The 26715-nt window shown below is 41.7% G+C and overlaps 1 protein-coding gene across 2 annotated transcripts in view; it reads left to right on the forward strand.

Moving 5' to 3' along the window:
* The window catches only part of PDE1C (phosphodiesterase 1C), a 422458-nt gene that overhangs the window by 296672 nt on the left and 99071 nt on the right, over positions 1-26715 (forward strand). For both annotated transcript variants that reach the window (XM_065628628.1, XM_065628629.1), the window contains 6 exons: positions 5240-5353; positions 6210-6392; positions 8469-8535; positions 13917-14033; positions 15948-16088; positions 25203-25303. In XM_065628628.1, the coding sequence (XP_065484700.1) occupies positions 5240-5353; positions 6210-6392; positions 8469-8535; positions 13917-14033; positions 15948-16088; positions 25203-25303 (723 nt within the window). The remainder of the gene's footprint in view (positions 1-5239; positions 5354-6209; positions 6393-8468; positions 8536-13916; positions 14034-15947; positions 16089-25202; positions 25304-26715) is intronic.

Consider the following 26715-nt stretch of genomic DNA (forward strand, 5'->3'; position numbering starts at 1 on the left):
CATGTATAGGTGTAGCTGTGGAATGACTAAAGTGTTGTGAAAAGGTTTGTTTGTGTGTATGAACTACGAACATCTTTGAAAGGAAGTGAGAATGAGACATCTTTTCTGGGGCTGTTGCAGCAGGAAGCCAGGAACTCATTTCAGCCAGCTGTGTCACCATCAGTGAGGGTAGAAGTTCTAATGTTGCTCAAATCTCTTCAAGTTTTCCAGAACATTTTCATATTTTACAGAAAGATAAATGAAAAGCCTTTTTTGGTATTATGTGGACCACATCTACCTTCTGCTCCTCCTTCTCCTCAGACGTGAGAAAGGAAACTTGGAATAATTTCTTCCAAGCCATATCTGTAGCAAACTTTTGAACTCACAAACCCAGCAAATAATTCACTCATGAGGATTTTCTGGTCTAGGGTACAAGTCCTTTCTCCCACTGAGCTGTTCTTTAGGATTGGTGTATCACAGATTATTCCCTCCATCTGGGATCTGCAGTTTCAGTGTGTTTTGAAAGAGCCCAAACAGCAATCACTTCAGCCCAAGGTTCCCCTTGCTGATTAGCACCTTGGCTACGTCGACAGGGCTCAGTTTTGATAAGAAATTCAACTGCAAGATTTCTTAATGAAACTTGTATCAGACTCAGCAGAGACTTGTGAATAGCTTTTGCTCTCAAAGAATTAGTGATGATTGATGAAAGAACATTGTCTCAAGAGAGTATTTAGCCGGCTCTAGCAGTGCTGTGTTCAACCGCTTGCCCTGTTTTCCCAGCTATGATAAAAAAATCCCTCTGCTTTCTACAAACCTCACCTGTCAGGTGGTAGGCTATCATGGTTGAAAAAACATTAATCAGGTTCAGCTGTCAATATTAAACTATTTAGCTGTTCATATCAAGAGTAAAACAGGGATAAATATTGTATCATTGGTAATCCGTAATGATAGTACTTTTTTTTTTTTTTAATTTTGCGTATGTATTCAAAGTAGTTTTTTTCCTCGACTGGCCCAATGGTATGAGAATGATTCTTGGAGGAAAGGATTGAGTTGCATTGTTGAAAATGTGTGGTGAGTCACAGTCATAAAGCTTTGAAAAGAAATGTTGCGAGCAGCCACGCAGCTTTGTAGACTTTACACCAGTAGAAGGAACTTGCCCCAAGTATTCAGACAATAAGTGTGCTTTGCATGTTAATTGAAGCTGACTGGTATCCAGACTGCGGTGGTGTTAATCTTCTCTGCAGTGATATGTAATGCTATTAAAAAAAAAAAAAGACAGTATAAAAGCAAGCCCTCTAGCTAAGGAGATAAATATTTGTACACAGATACTGTTTTATTTATAACAGAGAGGAGAATGCTTGAAGCGGTTAGTCAGAAATTTTGCATTTCAAGAACGCGCTTAAAACAGCTTCACTTTTTCCTGTTATTCAGTTTGGATCTAGAGTGGCTTTGGGTCTGAGCTGTGTAACTTCCATGGACTGAGTTCAGTTGCCCAGTTTCTAGTAATTTTTTTTCTTTCTCCCTGAATCTTATGATAGCTGGTACTTTAGGAAAACAGTAGAAAGACCCAGAGCTTTGGACAACCTCTTACCTGCACTGAGGACACAACCCATCCGCTTTACACAAATGTATTGCTCTGCTGAATTCAGTGAGAGTGTTTGCAGATGCTTTTAGGGCTTTTCCAAGATTTCACACCTACTTGAGCTCCCCGTGGGGTCAGAGAAAGTTAAAATGCATAGGATCGCTCGGGAGCAGGCTTTTCCTTCAGGCAGTCAAGGGATTATTCCAAGGACTAAAATGTGAAATAACTGTGCATAGAACAAAGGTTCTCAGATGTTTTCCCATAATATTTGGCACATGTTCACAGAGAATTTGCAGACCAGAGGAATAGCTTCCCTTGGAAATCTCATTAAGAAAGGCATTAGCTGTGTCTTAATATAATTAAACAACTGGATTTAGAGCTAATATTGTGTGACCAACCAGTTCTTTGTAACTGCTGTGCTGATGACCGTAATCTGAGAAACTCTTGGCTGACCTGCAGCCTGGCTCACTTGTAGCATGTGCCATGGTCTTAAAACAGCTTAATATTAGAAATGGTTAATACCTCCCTTCTGGCCTGGGATCTCCTTGTGCACAGGAATTGGCTCCTTCTCCAACTAGCTCATTGGGACCTAGTGGAACTAGGTCTGGTAGATCTGTGCAAAGTTTTAATTCTGAACTTGAAAGGAAAAGAAGGAAAAAACAAAAAAAGAAACAATGAAAGTTTAGGTTGGGTCAGTCTATAATAATTTTTTTAGAACAGAACAAAACATGCTTTGGTTGAAAAAAGCATTTTGTTTGTGGAAAACAGACAGTTAAAAGCAAAGTAAGTTATGAACTGGGTTCCTTACATTGACTGTGATAATTGTATCGGCTTGTTTCTTTTAGTGGGTAGCCTGACACACTCAGCATTTTTGTGTGATCTGGTACATGTGACTGAACTGTACTCCTTGCTGCAATGACTGGTCTACAGGGTAAACATAGAAAGTCACCATCTGGCCGTCTGCTTCCATTGCTTTAATACAAGCTCCTAAAAATAAAACATGTTAAAAGTTTGTAGTGATGTTTTTATTTCAGTCAAAATGGTTTGGTGAATTTGATGGAATTCTGGAATTACTTCAGCCACTCCAAAACAGAATTTTTCAGCTAATAAATTTGCCTGGATGTCTTTCAGTGGGACAGCCTAGCCTTAACTTTATGGTTGCATTTAGGACTACTTCCAAAAAATAGAGATACATGGAATGCATTAAAGACAAATTATAATTGGGCTCTTATTTAGTAAAGGTAACTAGCAACAGCTGCTGTGACTCAATGACTCAGAAATAGTTATAGATAATAGATGGTAAGGCAAAGACAATGTAATTTTTTTTCACAAGAGTGGCTGATCGTGTGACAAGGTTTTATTATAACAACTGCACTTCTGTTTTTCCAAATGATTGATGCACACGGTACTCTGCATAATCTTCTTCGATGATGAATGTTGGTGCCATGAAGCAACTGTTACTCACTGTGCTATTACTGAACATGAATTTTGAATGACTTGTGGCACAGAGCTGCTAGGTGCTTAAATCAATGAAATAAAAGTCAGGAAGAGCCAAAGATAATGTTCCTTCTGCAATATTAACTCCTGTGGCTTGTGTACAAACAGTGTTTCTGGTAACTAGTTAAAGGGTCCCTCTGGACTGCCCGTAAATGGGATGAAAGGGGGAGGAGGCATATGAACCAGTGCTTACTGTTTGGATGTGAAAGTTGTTCTGTTTTTTTCTATTACTCCCCTTCTGCATTGGCAAGAAAAGTTGGGAATGGGTAGAAGGGATCAATTGTTTGGCTCTAGGGAGGAGGTGAATTCATCTTACATGTGTGGTGCCCAAGGCTGGAATCAGCCTGAAGGCTGGGGGAGCATCTTTCCTAGCCCTGCTCATCAAACACAATGTGTTGCTGCTCACACCTGGTGATGCGGTTACACAGAAGAGGGATACGGGAGCACCGAGCCATGTTTCTTGTCCATGGAGCTGTGGTTGCTCCATGGATTCTCTGAGCTGGGTTCCAGCGTTGGAGGGAAATGTGCTGTCATAGTTGGATGCTCTCCACCTGCCTTACAGAGATGAGGAGAATTGCATTCAGTGTATTTGTATGTCACTGACCTTCTCATGTCCATTCTCACACCAGGAATGAGGTATTGAATAATACTTTTGTTTTGCAACTGCCGACAATCATATGAGTTAATCCTCCTGGAGACTGAGGGTCCACACCTTGCTCAAGATTCTTTGTAAAGATAAATATGTAGCTGTGCATCAGCAGTACCTCTGTCAGGAGGAGTGGCATTTATGTGACCTAGCCAGAGGAACAATCGATATTTTTTTATTATTTTTGTTCTCTGCAACCTCACTGTTTATGTGGGGAAGTGGGGGAAGGAAACCTAACTGGAAAGAGCTGGTGGTGCAGTGCACACAGGCAGACTGACCGCTCCTCAGCCTTGCCATGAAATACAGCCCTAGGGAGACTTGATTTCTCCTGAAAACACTGGTGCCACAGGGGCACTGTGCCAGCAAGGGAATAGAGATACTCACTTTATTTTCAGAACTTCATGTACAAGTCTACTGTAGAAGATTGGGCTCCCACTATGTTTGATAAAGTGCGAGCAGGCACCTGTGTTGGGCTCTGGCTCTGAATTACCTTGTAGAGGAAGAGTAGTCCTACATAGAAGACAAATTTTAGATGACATGACTACTCCTCTACATTTTTGCATCTTGAACAGGACAAATTTACAATTTGTGATTTCTGCTACACTATTAAATGTATATCTTAATGTTTATTTAACTGCTGTTTAACAAGGATTAAGACATTCACAAAAATGTTTCAACATGTCAAATCTTTGTCCCACTGTCCTTTTAAAGGAATGATAATTTTGTTCTTCTAATTGTCAGCATGTATATTCATGGATTGTTTAATATTTAGATTTTACTCTTTACATTTACATTTTCTTCTCCTCTTTCTTCCCTTTTTTGTTTTTCTAAATCGCCACAGAAAGTGGAGTGAAGGAGAAGAAAAGACAAAAGAAAATTGCACAAATATATTAATTGTCTTTGACACAAGAGACACCTTCTGCATGAATTTTTGGTTTTAGAAAGTCCGTTCCCCCTCCCAATAATAATAGTAACCTGATAAAAATACTTCCCTGAGTTCTGTTTAATATAGATGGGATAGTCTAAGGGTGACCTCTTGATATAATGAAAATCATAGCAATTCCTAACCTTGTATAGTATTTCTGCAATAGTATTTCTAAATATACTTTAATAAAATTTTGCATATGTGTACACCAGTCATCATAAATGGCTGACATTTGCCAGCAGATACTACTCAAGAAGTTACCTGCTTTCTTACAGCTGGAATGAAATTGCCCTCTCCTAGCTCCCGTGTTAAATTCCAAGTGATTTCCATTTTAACTTACTTCAGTATGAGTAGGGGACAGTCATAACTTGCAGACTTATTTGAGCCTAAATGTATTGTGGTGTTTGCCTGGCATCATTGTGACTGACCTTTGAAAAGTGATTTTTGTTGATTTCTTGTATATAGCTTAAAGAACCTCATAGACTTCCAAAAATTTTCACTTGCCAATCACGTATGCTAAGTCTCATGCCGGATCCAGTTTTGAACTGATGCTCACTCTCAAACCTATTTCTCTTTATACTGATCAGATTTCTGTTTTCATTTTCTCTAGGTTACGGTCCTTGGTAAAGCAGTTAGAGAGAGGGGAAGCTTCAGTTGTAGACTTAAAGAAGAATTTGGAATATGCTGCGACTGTTCTTGAGTCAGTATACATTGACGAAACTAGGTGAGTTAAGTACGGACATCAGCACTCTTCTTGCATCTAGCACCAATGACACAAAATTGTAATTTATACATCAGTTGGGTAAGTTGTTTTAGCCAAGATTTATTACTTACAGACAATGTTTTTAATCATTCGAATATTGTATTCTGTCTAGAGCAGATCTTCAATCCTTGGTCTAAAAGCTTCTTTAAGTTTCCTGGGGCAGGTGAGGAGATCAAAAGCAATCATAAATGTAATATATGTTCTCTTGGAGAAATGTTTTCATAATAATTGTGTCCCACTTTTTCTGAAGGTTTCTGAATTCTTACTCCTCTGTTCCTTTTGCATAGTGTTAAATATTTTCACTTGTATGAAGTCTTTAAAATTTAAAAAAAAATACTGCAGGTCATGATAGAGGTAGACTGGTAATATGTTGCAGAAGAGTTCCCCTCTCTGTTATGTGTCATTTCCCCAGTGCTTAATGAACTTGTGGAGTTACCTCAGATGACCAGAATGGGAAAAGAGAGGATACTAACTGGGAAGTTAGACATGACCATAAATGAGCTCTGAAGGGCTGAGAAATCAGGAATATTGATGAAGTCAAGATGAGAAGTCAGTAGATGATTATGTAGTTGTGCTTCAGAAGACTGAAACTTCTTGTTTGTCGGCCTTGTAGTGAGTTTCACAATCTGACATTTAACTGTACAAGAAAATAAACAATCCGTTGAAGACTTGTACAATTGTGTTCCATTAGGGCTGACAAACTAAACACTTTTAACAACTGCTTTAATTAGAATATACGTGAATTTCTTTTTTGTTAATAATGTTGCAATGCTCTCCAAGGGAGTCTATTTACCCATCTTTTTCCTCTCCTTTCTAGGCGTTTACTGGACACAGAAGATGAGCTCAGTGACATCCAGTCTGACTCTGTGCCGTCGGAGGTCCGGGACTGGTTGGCTTCCACCTTCACGCGGCAAATGGGGATGATGCTCAAAAGGACAGAGGAAAAACCCCGTTTCAGGAGTATTGTCCATGCAGTACAAGCTGGGATATTTGTGGAAAGGTAAAGGGGCATGTAATTACATTGTTCTAGTAGCTGCCCAGGTACGTGATGACACAATGACAGGAGATGGAGGAGAGCACCTTAGGCCAGAAGACCTCAAAGAACTAGGAGATGACTCTGTTGAATGAAAAATACTTTAATATGCTTCTAATGATGCTTCTGCACAGATCTGGATCGCAGCTCAAAACCTGGGATTAAGTAATAGATTGCAGCCTGAAACAGCACACACTGATCTGTTCTTAGTAAAAAACAGATGTAATAGCACAGCTGGAATAATTTTGACAGAGAATATGCACCTTTGCATAGCCCTAGGTCAATAATGTCAGATTTTAAAATTCGATCAAACCAGCCCTCCTCTGCCTCTGTTTATTTCCATGGTCTATTGTTTTTTATGAAGAACTGCTAAGAAACAGAAGAAAATCCTGTATCATAGTATTACTGGAATGAACTGTAGACCAAGACTGATGTGAAAACTTTGGAGCTCAGGGAGGATTTCAAAAACCCCATTGAGTCCTCTCAGCCTTCTCTGTTGTGATTTACATCAGAAACTACTGATAAAACTGATTTCACTTTCTGAACCCTTTTCTTTCAATTTGGACTCACTTCCAATCTTACCTTTTCTTATCAAGTAACCACTCTTTGCTGACATTCTCCTGCCAAGCTAGAAGGAGAGCTGGCATGTGGAACTGTCAGCAGACTTTAGGCAGCATGCAAGACAGCAGGTCCCAGGTCTCTACAGCAAAACTTAAGACAGGAATGGAAGAGCAGAGCACCTTTCACTGCTCATCAGAATCACAGTGACATCTTGCCAGCAGAAGGCTGGGCTTATCAGACAGTGGACCACAAGCCAGGCAGACACACAGAAGCCTCCTCTGGCATGTCTATAGGCGATTTTTCTCTATCTGTGTACCAAAGTTACTGTACATTTGTTAAGAGTGGCAGCAAATTGTGATAAGACTAAACCTGTCATTTGTCCTTCGAAAAGGGTTCTCTTAAGTTTGAATTAACCCTCACTCTCAGTGGGAGACTTGCTCAACAAGAAAGTAATGGCTGCAGGAGGCTGTTTTCCAGCTGATCTGAATTACTGTGGCCCAAAGGAAGGAGTGTTCAGATATGGTATGGCACCAGAGAGGAGGGTTGTGGCTCTCCTGAGCTAAGGCAGAGGGACTCTGACTGAATTGTCACTTAAAAGAAGGCTATGGAGCTCCTGACTGCAGGGAGGAGGGGGTAAAAAATTCTGTAATTTGGGGAATGGGTAAATTTAATTGTCCAAAGGAGGCTGACTTTTTTTCAGATCTGTGCAGAACATGACAAAGAAAAAAGGAATAGAAGAAAGGCTTCACATAGGATCATTTCAGATGGGAGAACAGAACTTTCTGTCATCTCCTTTTAGATGGAGTCTTGCTTAGCTGCAAAAATGGGTGACCTGTGGAAAGGCATTTTAACTATGACAGTGTTTTTGCACTCACCAAGCCTGTTAAACAGAGTGTGGCCCGAAAACAAGTTTAAAATCTGGTACATACTTCAGTGCTTTGCTTAGTATGGTTGCAGATGTTGATTATTGCCTTATTCTTTCTCTCCCTCTCCCTCAAACACACACACATGGCGAACACCCAAAAGATTTTATACCAGTCTTAAAAAAATGCAGACAAAAGTAACAGCTGTACAAAACTGGAGTTGATTCATCGAAGAAAACAAATGATTTCTAGAGTACATTGAGAATTAACTTGCATGTGGACCAGCAAGGACTGAGGGAACTGAAAGAGCAGTAGTTTTGTCAGCAGTGGAAAATGGGGAACATTTTTTTGAGTGTAGCCTTTCCCTCTGATGAAGACCTGATATTGGCAGGTTCTATGAGATACTGGGGAGTGTATAGCCTCAAGTTAAGTTGTACAGTAAGAATGGTATAGAGAATATTGTGCAAGTTAGCAGCAAGAAAGAAGAAAAAACCCAAACTGCAGTTAGTTTCCTGGGCTGAATAAGGTCTCCTGTAATGGTCTGTTTCTTTATGATTTTTGGTTGGTTGGTTTTGTTTAATTCTATTTATGTGTTACCTTATCTATTTTATCTTGGTAGAATGTACAGACGGACTTCAAATATGGTCGGTTTGAGCTACCCACCAGCTGTAATTGGAGTGCTAAAGGTAATCCAAATAAAAAGGTGTTGGGGGTGGTTCTGTGCAAAGCATCAAGATAACACTGCGATATTTGACTTGGTAAGGGGGTCTTAGTACTTGCCCTTTCCTTCCCTCCGACATTTAGTTTGGTTCACATACATTAATCGTTTAGTGGCTTAAGAGAGTATCTTTTCATTAAAGGAAAGAATAGAGTTCAAGGCTATGGCCATTTTCAGGTTGTGAAGGTTACGGCTCTGTTCTAGATTACAGTGATTAAACTCAGGACTTAGTTACGTGCTGGAATCAATCACAACCTCCCACAGTGAAGAAAACACAGATGAACAGACATGGAGAAGTACAAGGAGCAGTTGCTGTGAGAGAAGGGAATTTCTTGTATTGCTCAGCTCCAGTCCTTAAAGGTGACAATCAGTTTAGGAATAATGACCCTTTTATGAGTTTTGAGGTTTCAGAGGAAAACCGATTAGTCAGAAATAGTCTGGGGGAAAAAAAAAAAAAAGGTTAAAGGTTCAGTCCATGGAACAATTGCAAGATTCTTGTCTTAGGCAGGAATTGTCAGGACTATAAACACAAGTTAGCAACCAACTGCCTACACAGCAACTTTGCAGATTACATGTTGCATGTAGTTCAACCATGACATGCAATGGTGAAAAAAAGACAATAGTGTGGGGCAATGGACAGGGACGTTACATGTAAAGCTTATGAAGCAATCTTTCTGCTCTACTCCACACTGGAAGGACCTACAGTTAGAATACCGAATTCTTTTTGTTTTGGTTAGTAGAACTTGTAAGAAATTGTGGAGGAATTGCAGAAGGTCCATTGAATGCAAGAAATATGATCAGACTTGCATTTCATGTACAGAATCAAAGCATCCATCCACACCTTTTTCCAACTGCAGGCTGACATCTGTTAGCTTCACTCCTGCATATGGGATCTGAAGTCTTTGTTCTTTTAGAACTACACCCCATAGCCACCTTATGAGGGAACATATCTATGATGGTACCTCTTCTCCTGAGTTTCTCCAAGACCCATCAGCTACTCTCAACTGACTTAAACTTTACAGAATGCATCTCCTCTTTTGATGTTCTTAAATGATTAAGGGTCATGAAGAGAACTGATCATGCGTGAATAAGTTAAAACATCTCAATAACAACAAAAGAATTGACTAATTTTGCTCAGGGTGAAATAACGCCTGCTTGGCCACTGTGCACTCTAGGGTGTATTTTTTTCCAAAACTATTTTGAGAACACATCTTTGCCTAGATGGCCTTGGAGTTCGTAGTGGATGTGGTTGAAATGGGAGTTACATGTTTTGAAGAAGTCTTCTGTCTTTGAAATAATACTTCTTAAATTTCTGTTTTCCTGAATGGAATATAGTACATTTTGTTCCTTGCTTCAGTCCAGTAAAGCCAAGTAAAAAAACCTTACAACTACCTGACTGCTTGACATGCTCTGTAAAATGAGCTGATGGTTTAGGCATGCGAAAGGGTGTAGGAGTGTACCGCACACATCTCTTCAGCAGTTCTGGATTGCTGTAATCAGAGTCATGGTGATAAGGACAAGGATTGACATGACATGGAATCAAAACCAGCTTATTTTTTAACTATGTGCTCTTCTTTGTGCTGCTGTGGCCAACAGGACGTCTGCACTGAGTAACACAAAACTGTGGAATCAGCTTGGCAAAATGAGGTTTGTTTTAATAAAACAATGAAATACTGCAGCTTCTGCAAAAAGGCAGATGGCATGGTAGCAGGGCAAGTCCTAGGTGCATAACCTCTCTCATTTTTTCAGTGGATGAGAAGTTAATTTTTTTTTAACATCATCTCTCTCCATATATATTGGATACTGATTTTTCTACAGCAGTAGCCTATTGCCTTTCTGCATGACATGGGCATGATTATGCAAGACCTGTTGCCACAAAAGGGATGATCAGCCTTGTCTCTCATTTGAATAGTGACCATACATAGCATTCATACAGACGTTTGAATGAGTATGTTAATTTACCCAGTAAGTTGTGGTGATCTGCTGTTCAGCAGCATAGTGCTAGAGACAGAACTTCACATTAACTAGGTTCTGAAGTAGTTACCTGCTTTAGAAGTGAATCTTTCAGCCTTTTCTGATGCCCGTGCTGTCATGGCAGTATTTTCTGGGCTAGCTAATACACAGGGAATGAACACAGAACCTGTACTCACAGTCTCTGCAGCATGGACTTCTGCTTGTCTATGGCTACAAAACGTCAGACCTTCCAGTAACGTTGAGCAGAATAACATCTATCCCTGAATCTGCTTGTTGGCTTAAAAAACAAATCAAGTCTCCAAGGTTAAGGACAGACAGAAAGAAATGAAATTGAGCATTTAGGAAGAACTGGTGTTTCACTTCATCTCTAGGTTCCCCCAAGAAGTGAAGCAGTAGCCAGCTAATAAGGACACAGAACTGAGAAGTAAGACAACTTGGATCTATCTGCAGTTACACCACAGTGGGTGTATGTGGCATTAGAGCAGCTTATGACACTCCGGCTGAGGCTACAGGGCCAGCGACCTAGAGATGTGTGTAGTACAGAAAGTTTCCCATTCCTCAATTCTCCTGCTCTCTTTAGGGGGAAGAAACAGTTTTTCTCCCCCATCACAAGACATCTGTGAAGCTCTGCCTCTCTTTAGATTTCTCCCTAATATAAGGGTCACTTCTGTGTTAAGACTTTTTTAAGGTCGTAAAATCCACTCATTTCCAAAGCATTACTGGTGTTGCTGCAAGCCTCTAAGCCAGCTGTGACACTTTCATGTTTGTTTTAAGAGGATTTCCCCGCTAGTTGTTCAGGGTACAATGTTGCTGCTGTGATCATCGTCAATAGCAAAACTTCTGTGGACTTGACAAAAGCAAAGATTTCTCCCTCACTAAGATCTAAATAGCTCTACTGTGAAACTCATCATCTATCTGGTTAACCATTATTTTGTGCAAAAGAACAATGCTGATGTACTGTTCTGCAGTTTCACAATTTGGTAAATTTTATCTGCTGTAACAGCACAACATTAGCTACAGGAAAAATATATAAAGAAACAAAGCCCTTTTATTTCTAGAAGATAATAAGAAGAAAAGATTGCCTTCCAGTGAATTAAATTTCAGCATAGTTGAGACATTATTTTCAATGCCATAAGACCCGAGATAAATTATTATATACATGCTAGTGTTAAATTAATTTGCTTCATTGACTAAATAGTTACAAAATAAAAACACTAAAAGAACAGGAAAATACTTAAAATTGACCGAGTAGATGCTTTGGGCATTATTTTTCTTGGCCATTTCCTAAGTTTGCTCAAGGGCTTCAGTTTTCTTGGTGGAACTTTTTCCTCTCTTTGTTGTTCTGCCTCTCCAATGCCTACTGACAGTGTTGAAAAGCTGTAATTTATGATTGCTCTTCTGTGACTTGGGCCACAAATCTCTGGAGAAGCTCTATCCTGCCTTCATTGTGTGAGCTCCACACAGCTTGTAAAATCAGCTGCTCAGCAAGCAGGTGATTTACTGGCACAGGTGACAGCAGAGCTGCGTCTTTGCTGTTCACTCACTAAATTAACTTCTCCATGGACTGTACTTCCACAAGAGGCACACTCAGCAGCATGTAATCAACATTGTGCAAGTAGCAAGGTTGTCAAGATCAGCCCATGGTGGAGAGAGCTGGTACCAAAATAAGTTGGTCTTGTTCAGAACGTAAGAAATCCTGTACCTACGAAATGTATGGGTGAAGGTCACTGCCCTTTGCATTTGACTTGAAGTCGGATCCTTACCTGGAACATGACTATGACAACAAACAACAAAGATGGAGTCAGCTTTAAGAGCTTGGTAAATGTAATTTAACATTTTTAGTATTGCTAAAAAAATAGGCAGATTTTTAGATGGACTCTAATCCTTAACAGTACTCAACACTATGTTTAGCCAGCCCCGATTTCTGCACTGAGAGCAGCTGTGCATGTGTGTGTGAAATGTGGTCATCTTTCTTTCTTAGTGAAAGTGCCACAAGGCAATGGGAAGTAACCTGCAACAGTTTGAAAGTGGGGGAAAACGTCAATGTACAGATGTCAATCTTTAATATATGGTTTAAGGGGAGTCATTTGCATACATCCCTGTGGGAAGTACATCAAAGTTCTCAGCAGGCAAGAGAGCATGAGAGCTGGTCCTGCGCCAGAGGCAGCTGCATGGTCGATCTGTAGATCATTCTTCTATCTGTAACTCCTTCCGCACCTTTCCTCTTTGTTGCTAGGAGGAGGAGAGAAGGCTTCATAGACTCTCAGGAACATCCAATTCTGAGATAAGGAGCTTTGTCTTGCTAGGTAATGAGTGCTGTCAGCTCCTATGGCCTTCCCTTAAGAGTTGAGATTTGAACTCAACCTTCTGCAAGAAGGTTTATACCTTATACTTCAGCTTTATGAGCTGGGAAGTGAACTTTCCCTCCTCAATCTCTTGACTAACCACACTGCAGCATTAATATATCATTTATGGCTGAATGGAACTTTCCCAACTGGAATTAGATATTTACTCTTCTGTTATAAAGGTTGTTTCTTATATCATAGTTAGCACTTAATGTAACATTACTTGGATTTTCTACTGTTCTGTAGTTTCCTGAAAGCCCCAGTGGACTCACTTATCTTTACCAAAAAATTAAGGTCATGCTGGTTTTGGACAATTTAAGCTGCAATAATCACCATTCAGGTTTAATATTAAAATCAGAAGGAACTAAGTTGCGCTTTGGGTATGACAAGATAGTTCTTCTAGTTAGTTAGTATTTCGGTTGTTTGATCAATAAGTGGTAAAAATATGACCACAGGTGCCTGTATTTTTTTTTTTACTGCAAATAACCACCTTTTTCTGTTTTAAGCATGAGAGAAGCATCAGAATGCTTTGCTCACAACACAAAGTCTGAAGAACTCTATAGGGACAGCAAAATCCAGAGGCTTAAATATAATTAAAAAGCATATCTTCATTACTCCTGTTTCCTTGAAAGTTAATATTATTTTTCATAGACGTAACACATGGGTAGGGGACAGAGAAGGGTAAAATCAGCCACAATAGGGCTGTCCCAATGTTTCAGGTACTAAAGCAAACTGGGATTCTTATGGTTTTGGATTCAGCCTTTGCAGGTAAAATTCTGGTGAGCAGAATTGCTATGTTTAGAATAAATAAACAGCATACGTGTTTGTAATGGAAGCTTCTTAAATACGAGTCATACAGTACTGGTGAGTAAATTTGACTCTGCATTGGTTAAACAGAATTGAAGAAGTTAAAAAAAAAGCTTTACATCGCCACTCTGATTCTCTATTTATAGATGTAAAGTGGTAAAAATTGAACTATCATTGTAAAAGCGATGACCATATTAACTGCTTTTTCTACCCACTCTTGCAGAATGTGGACAAGTGGTCCTTTGATGTATTTGCACTAAACGATGCCAGTGGGGATCATGCACTGAAATTCATTTTCTATGAACTTCTCACCCGCTATGATCTGATCAACCGTTTCAAGGTCAGTAGTTCGAAGATGGGTGTCTTCTTCCATCTTGGATTTTGTTCAACTTCCTTCTCATCCTTCTTTCTCCCATTCAAAATATAATTTTAGCACTATGTGAACACCTCGTGGGCACTGCACTTTGCCAAGTGAACAAGACCGAATATCATTTAAGGAGTACTTTTAATTGCAATAGGACACTGTGAAGTAAATGGCATTCCAAACAGGCTTCCTCATGAAATCTGTGGGAAATTTGTAGGAATGATGGTGTAATTCTCCTGAGATTCATAGGACTCTCAGTCATGCAGGCAAAAAAGGAGAGCTTGGTTTCAAATTCAAATTAATCAAAAGGAGCTTGGCCAGCAGGTTGAGGGAGGTGATTCTGCCCTCAAGTACACTCTGGTAAGGCCCCACCTGGAGTATGGTGTCCAGCCTCTGGGTTCCTAACACATGGACCTGTTGGAGAGAGTCCAGAGGAGGCCACCAAAGATGATCAGAGGGCTGGAACAGCTCTGCTGTGAGGACAGGCTGAGAGAGTTGGGGTTGTTCGGCCTCGTGAAGAGAAGGCTCCAGGAAGGACTTATTGTGGCATTTCAGTACTTAAAAGGGGCCCACAGGAAGAATGGGGACAGACTATTTAGTCAGGCCTGTTGTGATAGGACAAGGGGTAATGGTTTTAAATTAAAAGAAGGTAGATTTAGACTAGATACAAGGAAAAAATTTTTTATGAATAGGGTGGTAAAATACTAGCACAGGTTTCCCAGAGAGGTGGTAGATGCCCCATCCTTGGAGACATTCAAGGCCAGGCTGGACGGGGCTCTGAGCAACCTGATCTAGTTGAAGATGTCCCTGCTCATTGCAGGGGCATTGGACTAGATGGCCTTTGAAGGTCCCTTCCAACCCAAACTATTGTATGATTCTATGACTTGTTACAGAGTTTTGCAGATAAAATGCTACCTCCAGCTTTGAACAGGTTTAAATTTGGATGGCAGAAACATTGCTCTCAAATCTTGACCATTCTCCCCACCAAATAGTCCACTGTCCCTTCTGCTGTTGACACTTCCACTCCCTGAGGGTCACCACTTAGTTTGACTGGAAAGGGTTTGCAGATCTGGCTCTGGCACTTCTTCGGGAAGTGCCCATGCCTGATGAGAAATATTTGAAGAAGGTTACTGGTTAGAACTGCGTCTTCCCCTGATATGTAACCAAGAGAACAACAGTCCTGCTCTAACTATGGAAATATGAACACCTTAGGGTATTTGCTGTTTGAACAGATGAAACTGGAGAACCTGTGTTGCCAGTTGCCTGTTTTGCAGCTGACACCACTTGTGTACTCTCCTCTCTGGAAATCCTCTGAATTGCATTTTATTGAGTGTGCACAGTTCTACTCTTGGAGTCAGAAAAGCATGGCAAGCCCGTAGGATGGGCAGACTGGATTTTGCTGTGAAAAGCCAGAGGCCTGATAAATGATACTCCTCTTCATAGAGTATCTCAGACTTGCTGTATGGTGTGTTTCATTAGAAAATCTTGAATGTGAATAGTAAAGCAGAGATATATTCCAGGGGGGTGTGAGGGGAACAGAGAAATGTTTGTGGCAAAATTAGAAATATTTTTCCAGGGGCAATCAGTCAAGTGCTCTCTGTTACTTTTCAGACTCCATGTGTCTTCCAGATGGCATTTCATAGTAAACTTACTTGTGTGTGTTTATGTGTGGGAATAGAATCGTCCATAATGTAATTAGGGATGGGAAGGCCAGTTTGTGAAAGTAACCTGGATTCACTCTCTCTTGAATGCCTGTTTCAGATGTTTTTGTGGGTTATTTATTTGTAAAGTACAAACTGCTCTTTGGGACCTCATACCAAAATGCTCCCCTCCAAATGCTAGCAGTTAAATGTGATTATTTTGTTTTTAAGTCTGTGCTGCTTTCCTCAGATCCCCATTTCTGCCCTGGTGTCCTTTGTGGAAGCTCTGGAGGTTGGCTACAGTAAACACAAAAATCCTTATCACAACCTAATGCATGCCGCAGATGTGACGCAGACGGTCCATTACCTCCTTTTCAAGACAGGCGTAGCGGTAAGTACAGGACTTGGCATCCTGAACACATAATGAGATTACAACAGTTTTGGCTTATTAAGGAGATTATGATTATCCACAGTAGAACCCGTTTGCACTGTAGACAAACTGCATTTCACATGGCTGTAGTAAGGAAAGTAGAGATTTAGGATTATTTAGAAATAGAAGGTAGGTGAAGTATGGATAACTCTAGAAGAGGACAAATGAGAAAACCGGGCTCAGATTTTCACTATGCCACAGATCTCCTGGGTGATTCTGCCAGCTCACTTTTGTTGGAAATCATTCCACATAATGTGAAGAAGCAAAGTGTTTAAGCTTTCTTCTTAATAACGGAGCAAGGCAGTACCTCCAAAGGACAATTCATTCCACTTATCAGAGGATGACAAGAGCCATGCTCCGGAGATGCTGATCTCCATCCAGTCTCTACAGCAAAACCAGCTGAACTGGCTCAGATAGAAACTTACAGACAGCTGAAGTCTGACAACAGTGACAAGAACGGATAGAAGGCTTAAACAAAAATACTGAGCACACAATATGTTCCCAGAGTGATTGTCAAGACAAACAGCAGAAATACGTTTGAAGATGGGCTGGACAAATTGCAGGCAGATTCCAGACTGATGATCAGTCAGCGCAGTTTGGGTTCAGCTGTAAGCCCAGTAAGTTGCTGGCCCACTCAGTGGTGAGAATAAATGGTAGGGAAGGCTCAACATGTGCAAGATATATGTTTGTCTCGTTCTCTTCCTCTTCTCAATCCTGGTTACTGTTGCAGACAGAAAAGGGAACAAAATTACTTTTAGTCTGATCCTGTGTGGCAGCTCTTTCCCACCTCTTGTTGCTTCACCTTTTCCCAGCACCTGATTTGGCCATGGCCCTGCATTTCCAGGAGTGCAGAGACAAAGGTATCAGTGAAGGGGAGGTTCGTCTGTTCAAAATTTTGCACTGTTCTCGTTACACCATGGCCTTTCACTGGTTGCTCTCTTTGTGGCTGGTGCTTGAATACATGCAATTCTATTACATTGTGCTAATGTCACTGAGGTCCCTTCTCTGACAACTGTGCAGAAGTAGCCAAGGGAAGCCCTTCCAGATGCAGGGAGTCTCTGCAGTGCAGAGCACACACATGAACCCAGATCAGTAGAGGCCGAGGCTCTTGCTGCAGCTTCTGCCTTCTGGAACACTCCCCGATCATTCCAAGCTCCGTAACTGGGAACTGTTGAAGAGAAGGATGAGGGAAACCCATGGTTGCACGTGACTGGGCCCAACCAAATGCCAACGCTGTTTCTGATACCGTGAGTGCCTTACATGGGCTACACAAAATAAAAGTTGGCATCACTGTGGCAATACTTGTGTTTCCCACTGTCTGCTGATGACACCTTTTTTTCTGCACAGCAAGGTGAGAAATATGAGGAAAAGCTGTCACCAGCATGTATAATGGGATGGAGCATAGGAGAGAGAGGTTTAAGCTAAAAAGGTGTAGCACAGCTCCTGCATTGTCTTTTAGGCCTATAGAGCTGCTTATACTTGGGAAGAGCCTTCTGTGCATACAGCCTGCTTTTCTGCAGTCCCTTGATTGCCACAGTAATGTTGCTTTCAGTTCTGAGGCCTGGTTGCTCTTCCCCAATGCGTAACGTGCTCCACTGCCCCCTGTAAATATGTCCCAAGTCTCCTGCATTGAGTGTACACTGCACCTGTGAATTGCAATGTTTACTAAAGACATGTTTGGAAGAAATCAGGCCCTGCTTGTCTGAAGCCCTGATGCAGACTGCCCGGTTCTGATTTCAGTTGTGTCAGTTGCTCCTAATTGCATCTGAAGTAAATAGGAATAAGGTAAAATAAGCAACTAATGCAGATGCATCCTCAACACCTCCTGGGGGTGTCCTTTGGTCTCCGACAGTCTTCAGTGGTGTCCTGTGGTCTCCAGCGGTGTCCTGTGGTCTCCTGTGTTATCCTGTGGTCTCTGGCCATTTCCAGCAGTGTCCTTCAGTCTCCGATGGTCTCTGGCAGTGTCCTGCAGTGACTCCAAGGGACTCATCCTGGTGCTGTGGGGCTGCTGGCCAAAATATGGCAGCCCCTCTCCTGGCCTCTTCCCCAGGGCTCAGGGCAGAGGAGATGCCCTGGCATGAGGGGTAGGGGTAGGAGGTGGGAAGCCAGGCTCATCTGCAGCTCAACAGTGGCTGATCCTCTCGCCCAGCCTGCTGGTGGTCGGTGTGATGCCACCTCCAGCTGCAAGGGTGGTGTCGCTTGTTGCAAGGTGGGTGTTCGAGGCGTCCCTGAGAGCCCCAGACCGTCCTGCAGTGCTTCGGGCACCACGGTGCTGGAGGCAGCCCGGCCATCTTGCTGTGGAGCCCCAGCAGCCCTGCCTGAGGTGGATCCACCTCCATGGGCTTGTCCTTCTCTCAAAGTGGATCCACCTCCATGGGCTCATCTTCTTGCTGTGGAGGGTCAACCTCCATGGGCTCCTCTTGCATGTGGGAGCTGCTCCTGCTTCCGACAGCAGCTGCCGTTTTCTGGGCAGAGGCATCTTCAGAGGTTCCCTGAACCTCCTCTTGCTTTTCCCACTCAATGTGGGCAATGGCTTCACCGGACTCTACTCTCCAAGCGCAATCCAACCCTGCAGCAGCTGGCAGAGCTGTGTTCCAGCCACAGGAGTGCCAGCTGCTGTAATGGAAGCAGCTGCCCCTGTGTGCCCGGGGCTCCAGCCCCCTCCTCATGCCAGGCCTGGGGTCCCCTCACGGGACAGCAGCCACAGTGTCCTAGGAGGGTTGGGGGGTCTCCGTGACCCTCCAGCCACTCGGCTCCCTGCCAGTGCCGTCGTCCCCGCAGCCGGCGGGAGCCCAGAGGGGCAGAGGGGAGGAGAGGGCCTGGTGTCCTGGGGCTGCTGCACAGGGCCAGAAGGGGGGAGTCCATTGAGGGCCACCCAGGTCCTTGGGGCCAGGAGGTGGGGTTTGCAGTCTGAGGAGGGGAAGGCCCATGGGGGATTGTGGTGTCTCTGGTTAGTTCTTGCCTCAGCTACCGAATGGGGGGTGGGAGATGAAGCCAGACATGCCCTGTCATTGCACAAAGAATAGCTGCAAGTGAGCCTATAAACAGGAATCTTGGTGACTGTGGTTGAAAGAAGAAAAACTAAGCTGGCGGAGAAGCTGTTTCTGTTGAAGCCTTGCTGTGCTTGTGCCGCCCCGGTGACAGCAGACATCAACATACTACCTTTTCATGTGATGTTCTAGTTCTCTGCTTTCATGGCTTGAAGAGATAGAGAAGGCTATACTGACTTTTAAATTATCAACTGTTGCCATGGGGGAACGTGTCATCTCTCCAGTGTTTCATAGTTTCCTTTCTCCCTTTGGCTCAAGCTTTTTTGTCAAGGCCACTGTGCAGACCACATCCTGAGAGGACTGTTTGTCTCTTCTTTGGGTTAGATTTTTCCTAGCTTGTAGGTGACAGAGATGGTGCAGGTGGGAAGGAGGTGCTGAGGAGCACTGTCATTGTCACATAATGCAAACTGTTGTGGATGATGGAGATCTCAGGACACCTTTTCTATATTTGTGCCATCCTTGTTGCGACGATACCTCATGACCAGAAACAATGCAGGAGACAGGGTTCGCTCATCATGGTCAGAGGGCAGATCATCTCCAGGACTTTTCCTTGGCCTGAGTTGACAGGCAAGTTACCGGTATTAGGAAATGTTCTGCTATGACCATGCTTGTCAACTGTGACCATGCTACAACTGTGGCTCTCTGGAGGAGATTCAGTCAAGGGCGTGTCTGCCTATATCAGCTTGACATTGATGATAGATGATGGAGGTATAATCTTCCTTCCTTTTTCATCAGTTTTCGTTATTTCTTCTTTTCTGGGGTGTAATTTTAGGTTACCTGGGTTTTTTAAGACTTGTATAATTTCTCTTGAGTCAAAGTATTCAGGTAATCACTGAGGTCAGTTCCTATTTGAGTGAATTAACTTTGGTTCTTCACGAACTTCTTCTTGAATACAGAACTGGGTTTGATTCCTTGGGAATAAAGGAGAAGAAGATATTGCAGAAATAGCAGGGGGCTCTCTGATATTCTAATCCCACTGGTAACACTGGAAGTGAGAGCTGAATTTTCCTGCCTCTTCACGATATGTCAAAAATAGTAATATTTATGAAGCCTGTGTATTCAGTGCTATATTTCTAGAGAGTTTCACAGCAACATGTAGACATTTGAAAGTAGTGCAGCCTCTTCTCTTGCCTCATTTCTTCTTTGAGGTTGTAAAATATATTTTCTGAAAGGTAAAGAAGGTGCAACTATCTCAGTTGTCTTGCTTTTCCTCTGCCTTTCCATACCTGCTTTTCTGCCACAAGGGTGGGTAGTTAGCCCAGATGAAAGAGAGGTCACTCTGAAGGTATTCCATGTAAAACGTTATCAGGCTTGCATGCGTTAGTTGCGTCATTAACTATAGTCTGGTGATACCTCGGTGGAAACAGCTCTTGCAAGCAGTTTCTGGGGACTGTTTGGCCAGCATGCAGAGTGCAGCACCATAACGTGTTGTGTAGACTTTGAAGACAATTGCAGAAACAAAGTGCTGAAACTGGTCAGAGCAAAAGGTAACAGCTGTGTGTATCCCCAGCTCCAATCTGACTGAGAAGCAAAACCAAGAAAAGGAAAAATGTCTGTTTTCAGTTGTCTCTGTGATGTGTTTCAGCCTTATCTCAACCTGGCAACAAATGCACAAGCCCGTCCTCCTCCAGCATTTGTGTTCTGAGACGTTTCTCTTGTGCATTACCGATGTCCAGTATATTATGTACATCCACATGCCTTTCCAAGTCACCTGCTGTTGTGATGCCTGATGTTTGAAGTGACAATTAAGAACTCATCAGTCTTAAAATATTTTCTTTTTAATGCTTCTGAATTATTTTTCCTCTCCATTTCAGAGGAAATGATGTTCTGAAATGCGTGCAAAGGTCAGAGAATGTGCATATGCCAGATTTACATCTACAAAAGGGAAACTAGTATATGTGTGCTTGTGAGCATATGTACATGCTGGCACTGAAGTCGGTGCCTCATTTGCCTGAGTTGAGCCCTTTGCTTTTGTGTTCCTATTGTAATAAGCGGCGCACAAAGTATCCCATGCAGACTGTTGTGATGGAGATGCACTCTAGAGGACGTAGTGAAGTGTCTGCTGTTTCCCAGGAATAATCCCAAGCGCTGTTGTTTCCACAACCAAATGATGTGTGGCATTTGGTTTAGGATCTAACATAGCAAAACAAGAAACTGCTCTTCTGCTACCAGGATCAAGGGGCATCGCGACACTGCATGCCTACAGTGACATTTCAGCTTTGCTTCAGTTGTTAGAATGCTTTTTTGGAACTTTGTTATTTCTTTTTTTTTTTTTCCTTATTCTTAGTTCCCCCCCTGCCTCCCCTGCAGGATACGACCCTACTCAATGTGCATAGATGAACTAGAATATTGAAAATTGGGTTCATTGGTGCCAGCCTCCTGCTCACAGCAGGGGTGGCTTCTATTGTGAATAGTATGTTCAGTCATGGCAAAGAAAGGTAGGGGACATTTCCCTGTTTCCAGAGTTTGCTCACGTCAATATCTTATACTTACTCCAGTGTATATAATTGTTCACTTCATCAGTTTTGCAATATTTATGCCAGGAACTTGGACATGCTGGAAAGTAAGGCTTTGGTTTTGCAAGGCATTTTGGGGCCATTGGTTTAATTCTTCACTGGGATGAAGACAAAGACTTGTGAAAAAAATCGTACAATAAAACAGAAAAAAAACCCCCTCACCTTGTTAACTAGTTACCTGTAATGCGGAAAAAATACTTTGTTTCAAATTCAAGTAGTTTGTGTAGTGATAATTTGTTTGTCTCAAAAGGAATAAACAGTTGCCAGGTTTATCTTTACGGTTCATTTGCCTTTGTCTGCTCCCTGTTATTTACAAGCTCTCTCAACAGTTTTCTTCCAGGCTTCCTTTTTCTTCTATTTCCTTTTCAATTAAAAAATATTATTTCCCTCTAATCATATTCAGTGCCTGAAATCTCAGGAAGATGGCTTGGAATGAATTCATTATCCTTTACTGTATGAACTAGAATATTTTGGTCTCTCTCCTAGACATAACATTGAAAGAGAATTTGGAATTACTCTGATGTTTATATTTTAGAGAATTGGTATGCAAGCATGATGTGTAGGAACAACTTTCAAAAGCCGACACACTTTTTACTCATTTAATTCTTTCCTTTATTTAATTCTTTTGTTCGGCTGCATTTACTACTTTCTTTGTTTTATTTTCTGATTAATCTTTCTTATTAGTAGGAATTAGCATATGATTTCTTTGTGAATCCAGACAATGAGGTGCAAATGGTAAAGCTTAAGAGTTCTTTCTCTGATACTGTCAAGAAGTTCAGGAGAATATTTCCTGCAGCAGACTTGTCAAACTGCAGAAGTGCAGGACTTCTGTCACGTATGTTTGTACCAAAGGGAAGAGAGATCCTCTTCTTCTCTAGACTGTTGTGATTATTAAGCAGATCATCATGAGCTCTGAAAATGGTGACCACTTCGGAATAAAAGACCATAAACTATGGGGAAGGAAAGAAGCTAATTATTGCTGCCTTTGCTTTGTAGCGTTTTCTTGGAAATGCATCCATTTGTTTTGCTAGATTTTGAAACTCTTTCCTCTTCCTTTTTTCTTTCTGTATGCATCAAGCCTTTTGTTTACATGCCAGTCACTTGCCTTAGTAGCTAATTCTTCATATTTATTGTATGTTTGTGAAAGACAAATCATTCCTCATTACCCATTTTTGTTTCCACTCTGGAAGCCTATCCTTGTTCTTTCATGCCTTCTTCCTCCACCATCCCCCACCCCCTAGCATCATAGAAAGTTTCAAGGTCTTTAGAAATGAAAAACATTCACATTTCCTCGCTCTTTTAACCTACGACAGTCTCCTGCTGTTTTCTCAATAGTTCTTGATGGCTTTGTTCTTTAAAACTAGCTCTCTGTGCTCAAGATGAAGTCCATCACAGAGGAGTGAAAGGTAGTATCACTGCTTTGATGGAGATTGCATCCATTCTCTGCAGGCTCTTTGCCATCTTGTTTGCTTTTCCTTGCAAGGCTGTAGCAGAAAAAAGGGACTAAAAGGTTCCAATTACTTACCTGCAATTTCCCTCCTATTACTCACAAGCCTGTTTTGATTTTGTGCTACTTATACTGATTTATTGATTACCCATAGTTCACAAGTGTAATCCCAGTCTGTTTTCTGAGTGGTCTTCCTCTAATGCTGTTATGATATTTAATACTGCTCTTCAGGTGTATTACACCCAATTTGAAAACCTACCTTACTCAAGCCTGTTCAACACGGGGTACTTTGATAGGTCATGCAAGTTAGCACTTTTCCTGTATGTGTCTTAAGAGATGAGGTAGGACACCTCAAGCACAGAGCTCATTGCCTTAGTCGTGCTTTAAGACTTGGGGTCATAAGATCCTCTTGAGTGAGACTTGTGAGATGATGCTCACAAGTTCTGAAGTGGATGCATTAGACTGGCTGGGTGTATCCTTAGTAGTTCTGCATGTATAATGTGGGTTTGCTCTGCCTGTCCCTGAGTGCTTGTGCCTGAGCTTTGTCTATCATTTACACTCTCTCCTTTTGGGAAATTGCAGAATGAGGTTGAGGAGTTGAAGTTCAGGTCAAGATGTGCAGCCTGGAAACCCTAGTTCCTTCTTTCCCCCCATTGCAGTAGGCAGAAGTTGTTGCTTGAAAGTTGAAATCATGTTCTTCATCGGCTGTAAAGCATTCCTTATTCACAGATCACACCTGGAAACAAACATCACATCTCCACTACCACTGCTGTCTGTTCCTGTCTTGGACCCATTGTGTAGAAACAAGAAAACAGTTTTGTTTCTATGTCTGCTTATTTCTTGATCTCTTCACCCTCATCTCAGTCTCCCTCAAAAAAAAAAAAAAAATCAAGAGCTACCTTGATTATGGTCAATGGCATTGTGCAAAGTATCTCTGGCCAATATTTTCAAACTGCATTGTTAATGTAAGGAGGTCTTCAACACTGAGACTTGCTTCATTCTTCATTGGTTATGCAGAGATGGCTGTGAAAGGCAGGAGAAGAGTTGAATGGGTCACTGTGTGCAGAGCCCCACAGTTCTCTGTGCTTCCTCTGTACATGAGTAACAGACCAGTGGTGGCCCCTGAGCTGTAGTAGATATCTAGAATAAATTTATGAAACCATACTGCCTTTACTGGGCTTTGAATTAAAAGGTAGTTCATACTGAACATCTGTCAAAATGTTTGCAGGTTGACACTGAGCAGTTACAAAAATATTTGGCAACCACAGCGGTAAACGTTTACAGCATTATAGTATCTAGAGCTTTCGTCTCTGATGTGCTTGATGTTAACAGCACTCCTTGTGTGCTACTGTTGGAAAACCAGACATAAAATGATTGATTGACTCCAAGGAAAATTATTAAAAGCATCTGAATCATTTAGAAATCTAAGTCAAAAGTTACTTAAGCATTGAAAAATAGGGCTTTGACTAGGCAATTAGGGAAAAAAAAAACCTCAGGGCTTTCTCAAATGTTTCTATAAATGATAAATAAATAGCAAACCGTACATCTTGTAAGGTTTTGTTCCCTGTTCTCCTCATGATTCAGTGACTGACAAAGACTTTTAGTTACCGGAAATTAGTGACAATCTTCTGTATTTAAGGCTCTGCTATCCAGGTCAACTGAGCTGAAAATACATACCCTGGTGGGATGTGCATACCTGCACATGTGTCATCAAGTTCCACTTGAAGAACCTTAGATTCCTGGAGGTTTCCCTCTCTGTCTTCCTCACACATTGCTCTTTAAGAAGGGCACATGTTTCCCCTTGCTCTGCCTTCAGCCTTATTAGCTCCTGAAATAATTTTGCTCAAGTTCAGTTTATTTAGATGAAGCTTCAGGAAAAACACTGCTTTGGCTTTTGTGTATCAAGCAGAGAAGTTTTCTTTAAAAGAGCTGGCAGGCTGCAGGGGAAAGGCGATGATGTGCAGCTTTGACTGTCAGCAGGGGATAACTTGCCTTAAAAGACAAAAGCCTTAGTGCCTGGGAAAATGACGGCTTATCTGATTGCTCTGTCATGTCTTTTCAGCACTGGCTGACAGAGCTGGAGATCTTCGCTATGATCTTCGCAGCTGCCATCCATGACTATGAACACACTGGAACCACCAACAACTTTCACATCCAGACACGGTGAGCCCACTGTAAATCATGATGACGGGTGGGGAAGTGGAGGGGAAACCTTTGGAGAATAACAGCACAGCCACCTAGAAAAGTGCAGGAGCTTTTGCCTTCAACTGTTACAGGAGGAAAGTTCACTTCCTTGGGTTGCCTTTAATTTTCTCTTGCTCAACCATTTACAATGGATTGCATGTATTCTAGTTTCCTGAGCATTGTTTCTTATAAATAATCAGGAAAAAGGAAGGCCACAAATTACTTCTTTGTAAAGTTACCAAAGACAAATTGCTGTACAGAGTGATGTCTTTTGACGAAGGTTTAGTTTTGGAGGAGATACTACAACTTAGAATTTTTTTTTCTCCTTGTTGAATTTGGAGAATCAAACATTAACCACATAAATCAAGAATTCAACAATATCTGTATTCATCAGTGAACACGGACACTGCACATCCTATTTTTACTTTAGTGGAAAACCACGCCTGCAGCAAGGGGATATGTTTACCATTACCTGTTCAGGGACATAATTTTTTAAAGCTTGGTAAATTGCTAGACAGTAAGTAGCTGATCACAACCTAGACTGGACTGGCATATTTTCTTAACTCAGAAACTTCTATAAGGCTTTAGGGTTGGTGGAAGAGAGAAGAAGATGAAGATCGCAGCAAAATTCAGAAGTGTGCAAAGATTATGAAGTCTCTAGTTGCAGTGATAAGTGGGTATCTGAGGTCTGTGTGTTATTGTGACAATAGGAGTGTACTGGTAGCAATGACAAAATGTCTAGATGTCCTCAACTGGCACTGCACACTTGGGCGTTTCTAAGATGCATTGCTTCTCACCCTAACTTAGATGTCTGTGGAGTATGTTAGCTGAATCATGCTGTATCACAGATATATAAAGGTTGCCAGGATAAATCACACGTATGCTCGGGAAAGCCTGGGAATATAGAACTAAGTTTCTGTCTCTGTTTTGGGCCAAGCCACACGCCACTTCTTAGAGCTTCATTCATGCAAGAATTAGGGATCTGCTGTACTTCCCAAATACTTAAAGAAGAATTCGAGGAAAGACAGTTGTAATTTAATTTTTGTAACACTGAACATGGGGGGTTGTAGCGTCAGAGGAGGAAAATATATGCTGCTCTCAGGGAAGCAGAATGGAGTGGGGAATGTAACAAATCACACTCACCCTCCATTGCCATTAACTTCCAGCAAGAACTTTGTCTCAGGTCGGTTTAGCCATTCATCAATCTCAAGTCTATGCCCTGGAGCTTAAAATAAGGCATGAAGTACCTTTGGTCTTAGCTATCCAGTGGCAATCACCCTTCTGGACAGCATAATCTGGTGTACAGATGACAGAAAGTGGTTCAGTTATAACTTGCTTACAGCCAGTTTGCTATTCTGGAAACAATACTGGGACACATCTTGCCATTGCTT

This window comes from Caloenas nicobarica, chromosome 2, assembly GCF_036013445.1.
Source record: "Caloenas nicobarica isolate bCalNic1 chromosome 2, bCalNic1.hap1, whole genome shotgun sequence".
Lineage (NCBI taxonomy): Eukaryota > Metazoa > Chordata > Aves > Columbiformes > Columbidae > Caloenas > Caloenas nicobarica.